Genomic DNA, 16,176 nt, shown 5'->3' on the forward strand with positions numbered 1-16,176 from the left:
CGAGGCCTACGTGGCCAGACACTCTAGTAGCGACGCTAGTCGTAGGTTTGAAAGTACTGAGAGTTGTGTTTGTTGACTTTCACATATTTCCTTTGTGTTTATAAGATTTTTTCTGTTAGTTGTTTTGAGTGTTTTCTTATAGTTTTTCTTGTGTGCAATTAAATTATGTTTGCTGTGCCTCTTAAGATGCCTGCAGTGTTTGCCAGAGTAATTAATGTGGCTGTATTTTAAAACAAGTGGTCTTGCTTATACTTGTCTCAGCTACAGCATCAGTGTATCCTCACGTGTCTTGGGGGCTTACTTTTGCATTGGCGACGCCTTGTGACTTGAAGTTCATCTTTAAAAGCGAGAAAAAAAATCACAGCATATCCACGGGGTGAATGATGATGAGTGGGGCGAAGCTACGGAGGGAATCATCTGTAAACCGTGAAACTCTTCCGTGAAATGCGCCCAGTACATAATATTAAGAGTGTGAAACATCGTGTATATATTAAACATCAAACTTTTATTGTACTGTTGGTTTACATGGTCCCTTCATTATCACTTGTGATCGGTGAAATGCAAGGAAGAAGTCCGCTCCCGAGCGAAAGAGCGCCAAGAGCGACCGCATTCCCCGCTCGCCCTGTGCGAATTAAAGGCAAGGCTAGCGGGAAGACAGGACGCGCGTTCCACGACGCGAGGTCGGTAGCATGCCCAACGAAAGCCAACGGAACGCGATCGTGCAAGTGCTCCCGCTTCGCATCGCCTCATGGTTCCATTTAGCGTCCCACAACCAAACATATTGCTCAAGGTGTGCCTTGCGTTTTTCGTAGAAATAATTTCTTTATCATGTACATTAAGACGAAAAGTTGAAAGCTCACTAGAGTGTATCGCCCGCAAAGTATGTCTTTTAGTGTGATTTAACTCTCGTACGGCAGGGTCCTCGCGCCGTTGCCGGTCCACCTCGCCCGTTGACGATCGGGCGAGGTGGCTACATATAACTACTACTACTACACTTTAAGAAAAACATCTGGCGTTCTTTCGTTCTGCTTTTACAAAACATCTGGCGTCTTTCGTTGGTTTATTTCATCAATCAACGGCGTTTTGAACAAAATTTTTATTGTTTAATCACGCACAGGAGAAATCTCACCAGGCACTACCTTGGAGGTAAACAATGGCTGCTAATGGCAATGAGAGACAGAAGAAGTCGGCTTTTAGCTAACACTTACACTTCTACTTCTACTAACGTTTCCTACTGGAACATGCCAATGGCTGCTAATGGGGAATGAGAGACAGAAGAATTCGGCTTTTAGTTAACGCGCACGCTGCGAATTTTTTATTGTTCAACAACGCACAGGAGAAATCTCCCACCGGCACCACCTTGGAGGTCAAAGCGTAAGACTTGTTACTCACTACTACGACCACGACGACTACGAGGGACGAACGGGTGCCGCCTTAAAGGGGTACTGACACAAAATCTCGCGGCCGAGATAGCCTGCTGGATCGATTTTCGTGTACGTGCGTGTACCATCTGCAAAATATCGACTGCGAATAAAGCTTGGAAGGTATTTTATATGAATTTTGAAGTTCGCGTGCGCGATCCAGCATTATAGGCCGCACCTATTGCACTGACACCCTCGGAGGTGACCCGAGGTGACCCCCCTACTTCCCCTACGTAACCGTTGTCGCCGGTACAACAAGTTATGATGACGTCGTAGCCGCCATTTCTGTTTTGACGCGCTCGCCGCTGCGCTGTTGGTGTCTCAAGAAAATTGTCGCCAAGAGACGACGATGAGGAGGACGACGGCAACGAGGACGGTGATGGCGACGACATCGCGCAGCACGTGCGGCAAGCGTGCGAATGCGAGGAGACGACGCGAACAGCGCGGAAGTGCATCACACTTCTGTGTGCTGACGTGATCGAGCGCTGCAGCCGCTAGGTGGTGATAGTTGCACCCGGAGGTTTGTCGTTTTTGAAACCGAAACTGACACTGGTCGATAATGAGGAGCCTGTAATTAATTATCTGTCGCGCGCTGCAGCAAACGATGTGCCGTGTTATGACTAAGAGGCCCCCAGCAACACATTGCAGCAAAAAAACGCGAGGCCAAAATTTTTGTGTCAGTACCCCTTTAAGGAGCTTCGCCCCTAAAACCACAACAGACAGGTCGTCCTGTCTCCTTCCTACCTGTCTGTTGTGGTTTTTTCCGCGCTTTTTAAAGGCGAGCGCCTTGTGACCTCGTTTAAAAGGTACGGGATAACTGTGTATAGTCCTCCGATAGTGTAGTACTACACATTACTCTAAAATCATTCGTTTTTAAGAGCGAAGCTGTTTAAGGCAGCCGTAATTTGTGCGACCTATCCTCTGGGGCTTATCCCGTGCGGCCCATCAGGTATGTGCCACAGAAATTGGGTAAATCCCACTACTCACCACTGGTGCACTAAAAAAGAAGAAGGCAACATTTAGCCCAACACTAAGGAACGGGAAAGGCAATGGCGGCTGCTCGAAGACCCCGAAGCGATGGAAGGCCTACGCCAACGACGACCTGCCCTTAGATCTGTGAGAGCAGCGAACACTAGGTTTCTGCGCGAGTTTCTGTCTCTGGAGTTTGGTGGACATCCGTGACATGTCTGTGACTGCGTGTGGCTTAACTCGAACCTCTCTGCGCTGAGATTCAACGTAGAAACAACCCAGCATCACCTAGCTAAACCCTAGCAACGACCTAGAAGCAACCTGGAGACAACCTGCATCACCTAGCTAAGGCCTAGAAACAACCAGAAGCAACCAAATTAGTCTTCAGAATCGTCCAGTTTCGCTGTTTCAAGGCTTGCGCGGCTTAGTGCAAGCTTCGCCAATTTTTTTCTGAACACGTTCAATTGAAATCGGGATGGCCTACTGCTTTCCCGTCGTAGAACACATGCACGGCCGCGCGATAAAAAAGAAAAGAAAAAAGAAGTTCAGTGCCCCTAAAGTGGCGGGAGCAGACTAGTTTAGCCGGTTGCCGATCTGGCGCCACAAGAAGCATCGCACCAGGGTTGTTCAATGAAATTATGAATGCCCTTGCGTTGTGGGTTCTCTTGAGGAACCTGTAGCTGTTGGAAAATACTACTGGCGACCAGGTGATCAACACTCCTCTTAATGAAGTATTTCTTGCGAAAACAAAGATATTTTATTATTCGTACTTTTAATACCATTGAGTGCCATACGAATATTCCTGGTCGCCGACGTGGAGATCCTTTTTCAGGGAATGCAATGGCTCCTCGGCGTGCTCATGGCGTCTCGTGCGGCGTCTCGTGCACGACGCAACCCTCACTTTTAAAGACGATAGTCTTTCTTGGGGAACTTAAACGCAGAAATTTTGGTCTGTCTTTCTGTTTGTCGGCACGTCACCCGATTCAGCCAACCGGCCAAAGTTGAACCACTTGCTTACCGCCCACCCATCTTGAACTGGTACGGCTGTTCATACTTGTGAACGTTGTCGATCAAAAAGTAAATATTACGCATATCTGAGGCGTAACATCATTAAGTAAGTATTAGGTGGTGTGTTCCTTTAATAGAAAATACATAGATACGCAATTTTAAAGACCTTGATGGTATGCGTTTAACGTTGAGACAGTAACGCGTTTATTAAAAGATTGCCACAGCTTAAGCGATCAGCGCTCCAAGCCGAGCAAGCGCGAGCGCTAACAGCCACCGTCTTCGTCTTCTTCTTTCGCAGGCGTTCTTGTCTGCGCCGTACCATGTTACAAATCACTCCCCCGCGGAAAAGGAGCCATCCTGGTGACCTAAGGAACAGGTACAGCTGGTGGGTCATAATGCGGCTTCAGTCGATCGACGTGAACAGTCTCGCGGCCGCGACGACGGCGGCCCGTAGATGATTCAACAGGCTCAATCATATAGTTAACTGGGGATGCTTGACGTAGGACGCGGTAGGGGCCTTCGTACTTAGGCAGTAGCTTTGTGGAAAGGCCAGGAGCCGAGGAGGGAACGCGAAGCCACACCAACGTTCCAGGCGAATACGACTGAGGAGGCAGGTTTTCGTCGTGACGGTCCTTCTGGCCCTACTCGCCCTACAATGTTACAACCCTAGTTTCTTAAGGTGCGCTGAAAATGCGACTGCGCTGAAACTTGTCTTCCTCCGTGCCCTCTGCACAAGCTCATGTTGTGTTTCGGTTTCGGTTCAGTATTGCATTGTACGAATGACAGGGGGCGCCGCTCTGGCATTCCTGTTTTACCCAGGCGACGTGTAAGTAAGAGAGTTTGTGGAGAGTACTCGTTGAGTGCGGACGTTTCTTTTCCTTCGGCGCATCGCGCCAAACAGCGTGTTCGGGCTGGCCGGCGTCCCCACCGGTCGCGTTGGTCACCGCCGGTCTTCGCCTGCCGCTGCGCCGGGACTACCAGCCCGCAACACAGCACTCATGTTTCCCGACGTATTGCCAGATGGCGTCCATATCTCACGCAGCGCCTCTTCTATCGTCTTTAGACGACATTTGCAGCGAAGCACGCAGATACGCGGCCAATTTTTTTGTTCCTTTTTTGTTGTTGTAAAGGCACTTGGCTGCGCGTCTACTAGCGGCAACGCGGAGGAAACTGTCAATGCAGCGTTGACACTTGTGCCAATGTGTTCCAGCCCGATGCAACAAGCCGGCCTATTTTTTTATCGAGGGGCCGTGGTACGCGTCGTATTGTAAATCCTTCGTTCTTTGTTCTAAACACGTTTATTACAAACGCTCTTCGTTCATAAAAGGAAAAAAAATAGCGTTCTTGTGTAGTTTTTGTCGTTCTAAATCCTGTTCTTAATGAAGCTCTACTGCGTTGAAACCTGAGGTAGTGCGTAGCATGGCCAACCCAGCGATTCCCTTGGCGCTTGCCACCGCGTGGGTAGCCTCGGCGATTCCACGCGTGCCGAGGCAGTGGCACCCTATCTTGTGCGGAGCGGGTACCAACCGCAGGTGTCAGAGGAGTTTTTTGTAATTTTAGGCGCATTATTGCGATTACTTCTTGGTTATATCTGCAGTTGTCCTAATTTTAGACCTTGTTACCTTATTACGCACTGGTTTTGAGCATTGCCAGCCTTGTTTTAGGCCTGCAGTGACTACTTCGTGACCAGGCGACATAGTACGGTGGATGGAAGACAAGCCGCCCCCCAATGTGCTTCGCACTTAAAAAAACAGTTGATTGACTTGCTTAAGGCGATGCTTTTACAGCGAAAGCTGTTATGAGATCATTTCAACGGCCGTTTTTGGCGCCGTAGTTGTCCGCCGCCGCCGCCGGTGTCCGTAACCACTATCGCAAGAAATAAGAAAAAAAGGAAATAAGAAAAAATTTCCATGACGGAACGAGGATCGAACCCGGGCCCTTTGCGTGGGAGCCCAGTGTGCTACCTCAGGGCCACGCCGGTGCTTGAAACTGCGTTGCAAAAAGACCCTATACAGGCTTCATGTCGGCAAGGAACCACATTAACATATGTAATGTGGCGTGGTAGAAGAGTAAAATAACAACCAGGCGTCACATAAACGCAAATTCTGTAACCGGGCGTCACACAATGCGAATTGCGCAACGAGGTGGTTGTTGACTGTTTACAACTCATTACAAAGGCCTCTGCGATAATTCTTAATCGTCATGAGCCACAGCATCAACAAAGCGCACATAATGCCTTACAGGTGTTTAGCGAGTACCACGGCTCTCCGCAGAATGCCAAAAAATTTCATAGTGGCTGCTTTCCTACTTCACAAAAATTATGATGATTTATAGAGTAGTGAGTTCCTCGCAAGTGCACTTCTATTGGTTGTCATGGAAGCCCATAAGGCTCCCGTGATCCATTTCCTTGGCTTTCATTAAAGTTAATTCCCTCTGTCTCTCGCTCTCCGTTTCTCCGGTTAACGTATGTTATAAAGCGTGGTGGGACGGTTAAATAACGACCGGGCGTCACACAATATGAATTACGTAACTAGTGGGTTGTTTAAAGCTTCCAAACCATTACAAAGGCTCAGCCATAATTCTTCATCGTCACCACCCATCGCATCAACAAAATGAACATAATGCCTTACAGACGGTACTTCGCTTCTCCGCAGAATAACAATAATGTCGTTGTGGGTGCTTCCCAGCTTCCCAAAATTATGATTTGTGGCGTAGTGGGTACGTTGCTAGTGCACTTGTATTAGTAGCCACAAGAGGGTTTATAACGGGCTCTAGAAATGCCGCTTTTCCAGCTTTCGCTGCGACTGTGCTGCGCTTTCGGCGCAGGCCTGCCGTTTCTTTACCTTCAGCGTTTTGACAGCGGCCGGCCACGGAGGTTGCATTTTAGATCGACGCGAAAATGCCGCAGACCCGTGTACTTAGATTAAATGCATGTTAAAGAGCCCAGGAGGTCGAAATTTCCGCAGCCGTCGACTACGGCGTGCCCCATGTTCGTATCGTAATTCTTGCGCGTAGAACCCCAAAAATTATCATTTTTACAGCGGAGCTGCAAATGGCACACCACCTCGATTTTTTGGCGTCCGTCTACGTGCAAAAAAATGAAGAAAAAAAAGAAGAAAAAAAAAACACAAAAAAAACACTTGACCTACGCCGAGCGAGAGATGACGGCACCTAATGACGTCACCATGAAGTTTCAGATCACCAAAACGTGTGACGTAATTATGCCGTCATCGCGTCGTCGCACAATGACGTCACTACGTGACGTTACTTGATGACGTCATCAAGTGAGATCGGCGATCGGTCATAGGTAGGCTGATCCCGGAGGCGGTGCAAAAGCACGTGAGGTGCAGCGACGATGATATGTGATGACGTCATCATGTGACGTCACGTTATGTGACGTAACGATCGCGTCACGATGACACTAGAAATTATGGCGACTTATGACGTCATGATGAAGTCATATGGCGACGTCATCCCCTGATGATGATTTTTTGCATCATTCGTGTTGACGCCGATGCCGACTGTGAATTTTCGCGTTAGACGAGGCATCGAAGGCTTTCACCTTAATAAACATCGTTGGTCCTTACGCGGCACTGTAGAGGCAGAGCATATGGTGAAAACTGCGTTGCCTGGATTTTTAACACATAATATAGCTTCATCATTATAATTAAGCGGCAATGGGAACCCATTCAACTAAAGGGTTTTCAATGCTTGCGGACAAGACGGAAAACAGGTAAATTTGCGTTTTAGCTATTCTATTACGAAGGAGTAGTTTTCATAAAGTCACAGAATTTGCCGGAACGAGAATTGCGGTTGTGTTCTATAATAAGTGCATTTTCTCGAACTGATTTCAGCTCCGACAGCACTGCTGGTTCCTTTTCAAAGCGATCTGTTCGTAAATTTATGAGGGCCAGCCAACTGCTATCCCTCAGTTCAATACTTTGTTAACAGATTTGCGCTGCTTCCGATTACAGTGATTATGAAGGCGAAAGCCCTAAATGCCTCATCAAACGCCAAAATTCACCGTTGTCATCAACGCGATTGATGCAAGAAGTAGTCATCACGTGATGACGCCAAAATTTGTGAATTCGTCGTGACCTCGCATATCGTGATGTAACATCATGATGCCATCCCATGACACCGTTGCTTGGACAAAGGTAGGCTGATCACGGGGGCTGTGCAAAATCAAGTGAGGTGGAGAAAGCCTGCAGTAGCTCCGATCCTGGAGGCAGTGCAAAATGACGTTAGTTGCAGACTGCTTTCGGAGGGTGCTGAGCTAGGATCAGAACATCGACGCTGAAGAAAAAGAAGAAGATGGCTTTCTCCTTAGAGTTGTCTCTGGCGAATGCATGCGGGACCCTGTGAGTCTTTTTTTTTTTTTGCAGTTGTGTTCTCTAATGAGTTCACTTTCTCATTAATATTTCAAAGAAGGTTTAAACTGCGCGATGAATACGAGACGACAACAGGAACACATACACACACAAGCGCAGAACTTCCAACTGACTTTATTAGATGCGAAGTATCTTAAGGCGGAGCTCAATCCGGTGGTGGTGGTGGTGGTGGTGGTGGTGTGCGGCGTGATCACCCTTACTGCGCATGCGCATACCCTCTCCACACATCTCCTCTCCACTTTTCCTCTCCCCTTCCCCTCTCCACTTTCCCTCTCCCCTTCCCCTCTCCACATTCACTCTCCCCTCCCTCTCTCTCCTCCCCTCTCCCCTCCCCCTTTCCACTCTTCCTCTGAAACGGGGGCTAGACATGCGGAAATTCTCTCCTGCGCAACGCCGCGATGAGCTCGAGCGCATGCGCGTCCCCTCCGCTTCTCTCTCCTCTCCCACGCTGCCCCCCTCTCGCCCGCCTGTCGACCGCGTTTCCCGCTCGCCCTGCGAGAATTAACGGCCAGGCTAGATGGAAGATACGACGCGCGTAGCGTCCCTCTTCGCGTTCCACGACGCGAGGTCGGTAGCATGCCCAACGAACGCCAACGGAACGCGATCGTGCAAGTGCTCCGGCTTCGCATCGCCTCATGATCCCCTTTAGTGGGAGATGGTGTAATTTTTTGCGGAAAGCAGGTGATTTAAAGGTTCTTCAAAGTAACAAACATAAGTGGAAGGAACAATCGCAATGACACAATTAAAAACAACAACAACGGCGCGTACGCATCACGTACGCGGGAGTCACCTGGTATGTCCATCTAAGAATTGAATTGCATCCCTTGATAATGATATCGAAGGAGAGCTGACACACTATCTACCCTTTTTGCGATGAAAAACGCCTACCATAGCGTGGTTTTGGGACGTTAAACCCCATATATTATCATTATTATAATTATGGGGTCCCACGCAGAAGGCCCAGGTTCGAACATCGTTCCATCCTGGATATTTTTTTTTACTTCGTTTATTTTTTCTTCTTTCGCGTGATAGTGGTTACGGACACCGGCGGCGGCGGCAGACAACTACGGCGCCAAAAACGGCCCTTGTTTTTGTGTCATAACAGCTTTCGCTGTAATAAAAGGTAAGCAACGCCTGGCAGGGGCCCATGTCCGTTTGACGTATTAAAACAACGGCATTTTGCATGATTTAGTTGCAGTTCATTGGCACTCAACGAAACACACGAGGTAGTTTATATTTCGCACACAGTGCATTAGTTGCACAGAAACGTTCAACAGTCCTAATTTGACAACGTTTTTGAGCTACAATTGACTACGGCGGCCGCGTTTCCATGAAAGCAGGATCCTAGGGGCCCGTATGCTTTGCTTTGGGCACACTTCAAAGAACCCCAGGTGGTCGAAATTTCCAGAGCCCTCCACTACGGCGTCTCTCGTAATTATACCGTGGCTTTGGGACGTAAAACCCCACAGATTATTATTAATGTGCTACAATCGGGTTTTATAATGGACGGTGTCACTACAAGAAAACAAAAAGTTTCTAAAAAAGGTACAATATCACCTGATATAAAAATGCCATTGCGAAACGCTGGAGATGCCAAGGAGAGGTAGTAACGAAAGTGCATACCCTGAAAGGCGGGTTGAGTGGGCGAACAATACACCTCTCTCTGTCAAGCGAACTTACTGATGACGTCATCGTAGGTGGCGCGTTACTAAATTCCCGAGTGCGGCGAAATGCCTTAGGCGGTAAACTCCCGCACTACTCTGAAATCAGGTCACGTGTCCGTACACCTCCCCGTCGCACCTAATTATGCGCTAAACTCCAGGGGACGAGATAAGCGCATCAAGTTGAGGAAACCGGAAGCGTGCATGAGTGGCTTTAGACGCGCTTGGTTTCGTAAGTTCGTTACGCGAAGCGTTCGATGCCGTCGGCAGCTCAGTCCCTAAATGTACGACGCGGTTCTACACTGCGCGTGCGCGCATTATCTCAGGTATTATAACCCCGAACTTAAAGCTGTTACTGATAAAGCTCAGACCGCCACTGCTTAAACAGGAAGAATGTGGTGTCACATCAAGCAATACAAATAAAGAAAGAAATAATGGTGGGAAGGTATGAAGGCTATGCCCAATCGTTGGCAATATGTCGCGTCTGAGATAGCCAACAGCACTAGAACATGCTCACCATTCTTATATATGACAAAGCAGGTCCGTAGCCAGGGGGGGGGACTAGCCTCCCCCCCCCCCCCGAAAATTCTATGGAGGGGCGTGTTTTACCTAAAATAAATAATGAAAATAGGTGTTTTTCTAAAATAGTCAAAGCTTTCAGCAAGTGCCCCCCCCTCCCCCCCGAAAAAAATTCTTGGCTACGGGCCTGACACAAAGATATGTGACGATATCTTTGCGTTGATCGTCTTCCCCACCCTACATCTAACGTCTGGTAATGAGGGAAGTGAATGAATCAATTAATCATTGAATCAATCAGTGAGCGATGGTGATGCTAATATTGATGATGATTACCACATGAAGCAATCAGCAAACGGGGCTAGTTGAAGTGATAATGAAAAGCGCGTCAATTTTACGACAGCCCGTGTTGACTCCCGGAAATTTCAGACAGAAGCCGACCAAGCAGACTTATTTCTTTCTGTTACCGCATTCCACTTTCCCAAGCTGGGATGACCATTTCAAGAACAAGAACTGGCCAAGACGCACGTTGCGATAGACACACTCAGTTATACCCTGCATGCTCGATAAATGCACGAACATGTATTCCAATATTTTCACTGAACGTGACCACGCACTATCTCACGATGGCTAACACCTGGTTAACTAGGTTCGTTTCATTAGTTGCTGCTCGTTAGTTAGAAGTTGCTACTAAGTATTTATCATCGTATACTAAGTAGATTTCTAACACATATGTGGTCTGCATGACAAACCGTTAAGTGCGCATATGTTTTTTGCCAGCTCAGGTCTCTTAAACATTCGCCTTTGCTTTTATTCATGGTTTAGCTTATGTGATCACGAATTTTCTAATTACTACTTATACTAAGAAAACCTTATCGAATATGTAACCTGAAAAAATAGTCAAAGGCTAAATAGGAATATAATGAGAACAAATATATAGTGCTCAAGTCCTGGTAAAAGAACGCGAGCTCACTCTTGGCAACAAATTTTTAGAAGGTGTACAAGAGGGCGTATACCTGAGCCAATTAGTGCCACGGAAGCCTAATCGTAAAAAGAAAACTCACGGTGCTAGAGCACATCTCTTTCTGTCACGACAGGAAGTCTACTTATGTAGCGACAGGTGTACAATCATTACATTAAGGTAGAAAGATGGCGACTCTCGTCCTGTGTCCTCCTTTCTCTCTGTGTTATTGCGTTTTTTGGCTTGTTTTTTTTTTCAACTATGAATCACCGCGCGTTGCCACTTCTACTATATGGGGTTGAGATTTAGAGGATAGCAAAGCCCCCCCCCCCCCTTTTTTTAAAGTATTAATCGCAACCGGAGTAAATATACCTTGCTTCAAACCTGTATTTATTTAAAGCGTGACAGAAAATATGCGACGAGCAAGAAATGAAGCAAGAAAATTGGCTTAGATATTTAAAACTCGCTGATATCACAAATGTCACGCTTAATCATTTACGTTTAGAGAGAGAGAAAGAAAGTCGTGACACCCTCTAGGTACAAAATGGGGTGGCCCATAAACGTTCCTAAAAAGTGCACCAGGTTTTTTTAGCTTTGCTTCCACTGAGTCGCAAAGATTAAGGACAAACAAGCGAGCGAGTAGACATCCACCCTAACTAAGCATAATAACGGAAGGCACTCAAACCACAGCCACTACAGACGCAAAAAATGTGAAGCTACCGCATTACGCTTGTTAGTACAGGCTCTCCTATCAGTATTTACTTAGGCTTAATGGCCGCGGAGAATTTTCTTTTTCAGACAAAATTCGCTTTAGGTTCTTTTTAAGGCGGCTCTCTCGCAGTTTTCAACCTTAGCTACGAGTCAGGCTTCTAATGAGCTCGCAGCATGCCATCTATGGGCACTCCAGGAAATCAACTTTGCATTGCACGAAGCTAGAATGTACATGTTTATTTGGTCACCCTATCATTCATCTTTTTTTTTAAGATTACGTACTTCTTGAAGCGAATCCTGCCCCTCCCACCCCCCAAAAAATAAATAAAAGTTGACTTTGCGTTTGGCTTATAATGAGCTGCGCGGTTTGAAGATGTGCCTGCATTATAACGTCAGTATTATGAAGCGTTCTTGAATGTTATCAAAGCAGGGGCGTAACCAGCAATTTTTTTTCAGAAGGGGGGGGGGGGGGAGAGAAATGTTTTATTGAAAAGCTGGAGATGTTAGCCTGACATGCTACTCCAGGTGCTGGGTGATGATTATGATATATACACTGATAACCACGCGCGCGCGCGCACACACACACACACACACACACACACACACACACACACACACACACACACACACACACACACACACACACACACACACACACACACACGCACACACACACACACACACACACACACACACACACGCACACACACACACACACGCACACACACAAGCACGCACGCACACACACACGCACGCACGCACACACGCACGCACACACATATTAGCACACGCACGAATTCACATGGAGGGGCGGGGGAAGGGATAGAGGTGCGACTCCCCTATATGGGTGTTCGTGCATGTGCTAATATGTGAGTATATGTACACGCACAAATTCTAAATACTTCCGGAGGGGGGGGGGGGAGGCGGAGGGTTTGAAACCTAACCCATCCCTCAGGCTGCGCAGCTAGATCACAGTGTGTTCGGCTTTTGCAACGCGGCTGTCCTATTTCCAGCTCGTACTTAAGAGTTTGACTTACGGGCTCTTGCTACGAATAGGTTATGAACATTTTGGCAAGGATCCGGCAGGATATGAATACCGCTGCATGCTTTAATATATTCACCATGTCTAGGATATGTCACGGTCCATCCAAAATTTGAACCTCGGCCGTATTACACTGTTGAAAATTCTAGTTGGGCACGGGTGAGAACTGGCTCAATATTCTGCACTGACACGGCCCATGCCCAAAATTGGCTTGGGGCGTTCTCGACACTGCCTTGGCCCACTTCCAAAATTGGCGTGACCCACCCCCGAAATTTACTGCGCCCAATTCGAGGATTAAGTTGACCAATGTCCCAAACCACTTCCAAAGGTGACTTGGCCAACCCCGAAAGTTTGGAGGGCCCACCCATAAAGCTGACTTATTAGGCAAGAGCCTAGCATCGCCTGACGCCTCTCTCGGATGTTCTTTCGCACAATACTAAGTCGTTCGGCGGGGCCAAACCGCTTCTCAATTTGCTTTTTGCTTAAGGAGCACCCGCCGAAATGAAACAAGCATGTATATAAATGTGGTCAGACAAACATTCACAGGGTGTGGACACCGTCGTCCGGTAACCCGGTGTTCCACAAACACTTTTGTGTTCGTCGGAATGCTGAACACGCAAAAAAAAAAAAAAATCGTACGGTCCCTTATGCGTTTGCCTAAGACGACTAAGGTGAAAGCCATCTTGTTTTTCTTCTCAGTCGATTGCATTTATCCCTACCCCGCTCCTCGAATGCTTTCCCCACTCAACGTGGTTTTGCACTGCCTCCAGGATCGGAGGCAGTACAAGCTTTCGGCACATCGGGTGGTTTTGCATTGCCCACGGAATCATTCCACCATACACGAAGTGGCGCTTTTTTGCGATTACATGTGATCATGTATTTCTGAACCGCTAGTGTTCACGACTACGCCGATGGTCACTTTTCGCGTTTGATGAGACATCTAAGGATTTTACTTTGAAAAAAGAAAAGAAACAAAGACAAAAAAGAAAAAAAAATCTCGCTAATACCGGGTGTGAAAAATCTTGAAGCATCAAAGTTGTCTGTTCAAGAGGTTCTTCTGACGCCGCAGGGTGAGAAAAAGGACAGTTTATTATTCTGGAAGCGCTTTTTGACTAAGTGAAAGCACGCGCGTGTATTTAGGCTGATTGGTTTTCTTAAGCGAGGGCCCACGTTTGTTAGAAATACAAAGTACAAAAAAAGAAGCCTCCTTCAACATTTCACTCGGACATAGCCTCAGAACAGAACAATAGGACAACACCCGGTGGGCCCGAAGCCATTTTCGGCCTGAAATATATGCAGGACACTGGTTCCTCGAAAGTTTCTTCTTTAGCACATTAAACAAAGGAATTCAGTACCGGCTGTTCGCTAGTGATAGCTCACAAATTGGGACGTTCATTTTTCAAGCATCATCGCACTCGGCGTTGAAAACGAGTTATTGTAGTTCTAGGAGGCTCGAATACAATAGACAGTGTATCAACATCGCAAGAAAAAAAATTGGTGCATACAAAGTGAGCTCGCAGCAGATCGTCTCTGTGTTTGACATACTGAATGTCCTGTGTTCAATAGCTTTTCAAAGATATATACAGGACCCATTTCGTCGACTTCGGTCCCCGTCCGGACTCTCTCGACTCGAGAAAGCGGTGCTTTGCTGACTGTGGCTTGGTGCCGCTTTCACCAAATCTTTTGCCTCCTGAATCGGCATGGAAGGCAGTGCTGCTCTCCACCACTGCGGTATCGAAGAAACTATAGAACATGTTATTTGTCGTCGTCCTCGCTACAGCGCGCACAGATATCCGCTAGCGGCTGTGTTGGCTCGCTTTGACGACAAACCCTGTCGGAACTGTCGGTGCTAGAATTTCATTCCGCACTGTCGTCGCACCGGAATTCTATTACGGTCATATTCAACGTTTTGCGTGGCACTGGCCTATTGCAGAGGGTATAGCAATCCCGATCCGCACCTTGCTTTTTTGTTTGTTTGTTTTTGCGCGCCTGCTCTTTCCTCCGCTCCTCTCTTCATATTTCTTTTCCCCTCACTCTTCTCCTAGAGTAGGATAGCAAACCGGATGTTATAATTCTGGTTGGCCTCCCTGCCTGTCCCTTATATTCTTATCTCTAAAGCATATACGACATAGAAACGTTCAGCAACGTAGAGGCATAGTTGGGAAATATCTCAAGTGTTTTCTTTATCTTAGTTTGCGTTTGATGTGCATGCACCATTTTTCTTCCTTCTTTTGTATTCGACGTACGTCCCTTTGAGATAGCCGCTTCCAGAATGATATACCTAAAAGAATTAAAGAAATAAAACATCGACCGAGAAAAAAAAAGGAGTAGGAGAAGGTCACTTTAACCTTCGAGTCGTCTTGGGCGAATGCACAGGGCATCCGGTTAGTTTTCCTCAAAAGGGCTGAACAGCGACAAAATAAAGTTTGCAAGCGGTCACTTGATCGTTTTACGCCTACTCAATCGTCTTTATTCAAACATAAAATATGGCCCGTCGGCGCAAAAGGCGCTTAAAGCACTTTTGTGCTTTTTAAGGACATACGCGAACGCCTTTGACTGCTGTACAAGGCCACAGCCACGTACGCGTCAACGCATTTATTGATAATTTCCTTCTTTCCTTCCTTCCTTTCTCTCTAATCTTACCACTGCCCTTTTCAATTCCCCCAGCTTAGGGTATCCAACTGGACATGTGTCTGGCTAACCTCCCTGCCTTCTCTATTTTGCTTACTTGCATCCTTCCTGTAATGACGCTTCCTAGAGGTCAAATTCAGTTCATCGATGAAGTAACTCACCTGCGACGAACAGCTCGACGTCGGTCTCGGTTACGGTCACACCGGCGTCGGTTGCGTTGTCACCGCGGTAGGACACGTTGCACACGTATCTCCCAGTATCGGTTTGATTCAGACGGTTCAAGAGCAAAGCTGGTGGGTCACTGAGCAGCGAAAAAAACGCCCTGCCCTTCCAAGGTGGCTGCTTCCAGTGAGCACCGTCCACTAGTCCAACACTGGATCCCAGCACAGTGACCGACGGAGGTTCTGGAGCCACCAACGCGTAAACTTTCTTCGGTACCACGTGATCGTCCGAGCTTTGAGGTAGGTAGCTGGACAAGTTAAACTTGACGTCTGCTACGCGGAACCAGACGACAGACACCGGTTTCATCGACGTCATGTTGATGGGGCAAGAAAGTGACGTCTGTTCGCCTTCCAGTAGGCTTAGTATCAATGGCGAAGGGGGTGACGGATCCAGTCCTGCACGAAAAACAAGCGAAATCGAAATTAAGATTTAGTGATTGCATTGATCTGTTATGTTGGAGGTCGTGGGTTCGATCCTGACCTGCTCTGTGGCCGCATTTCTAATTGAGCAAAATAGGAAAACATTCGTTAATCTTTTCAGACGCCACCTATGAAAAATTATAGGAATTAATCCACTTATAGGAATTAATCCTAATTAAACTGCGAATAAATATATACGCGCATTTATTCTGAAGTTATTCACG

The 16,176-nt window shown here is 47.1% G+C and overlaps 1 protein-coding gene across 1 annotated transcript in view; it reads right to left on the bottom strand.

Annotated features, from left to right (window-relative positions):
• Positions 1 to 16,176, bottom strand: part of LOC125760227 (uncharacterized) — a 63,315-nt gene that overhangs the window by 11,229 nt on the left and 35,910 nt on the right. The window contains exon 2 of the mRNA XM_049420025.1: positions 15,473 to 15,928. Within this exon, the coding sequence (XP_049275982.1) occupies positions 15,473 to 15,928 (456 nt within the window). The remainder of the gene's footprint in view (positions 1 to 15,472; positions 15,929 to 16,176) is intronic.

Source organism: Rhipicephalus sanguineus, chromosome 10 (genome assembly GCF_013339695.2).
Source record: "Rhipicephalus sanguineus isolate Rsan-2018 chromosome 10, BIME_Rsan_1.4, whole genome shotgun sequence".
In the NCBI taxonomy this organism is placed as follows: domain Eukaryota; kingdom Metazoa; phylum Arthropoda; class Arachnida; order Ixodida; family Ixodidae; genus Rhipicephalus; species Rhipicephalus sanguineus.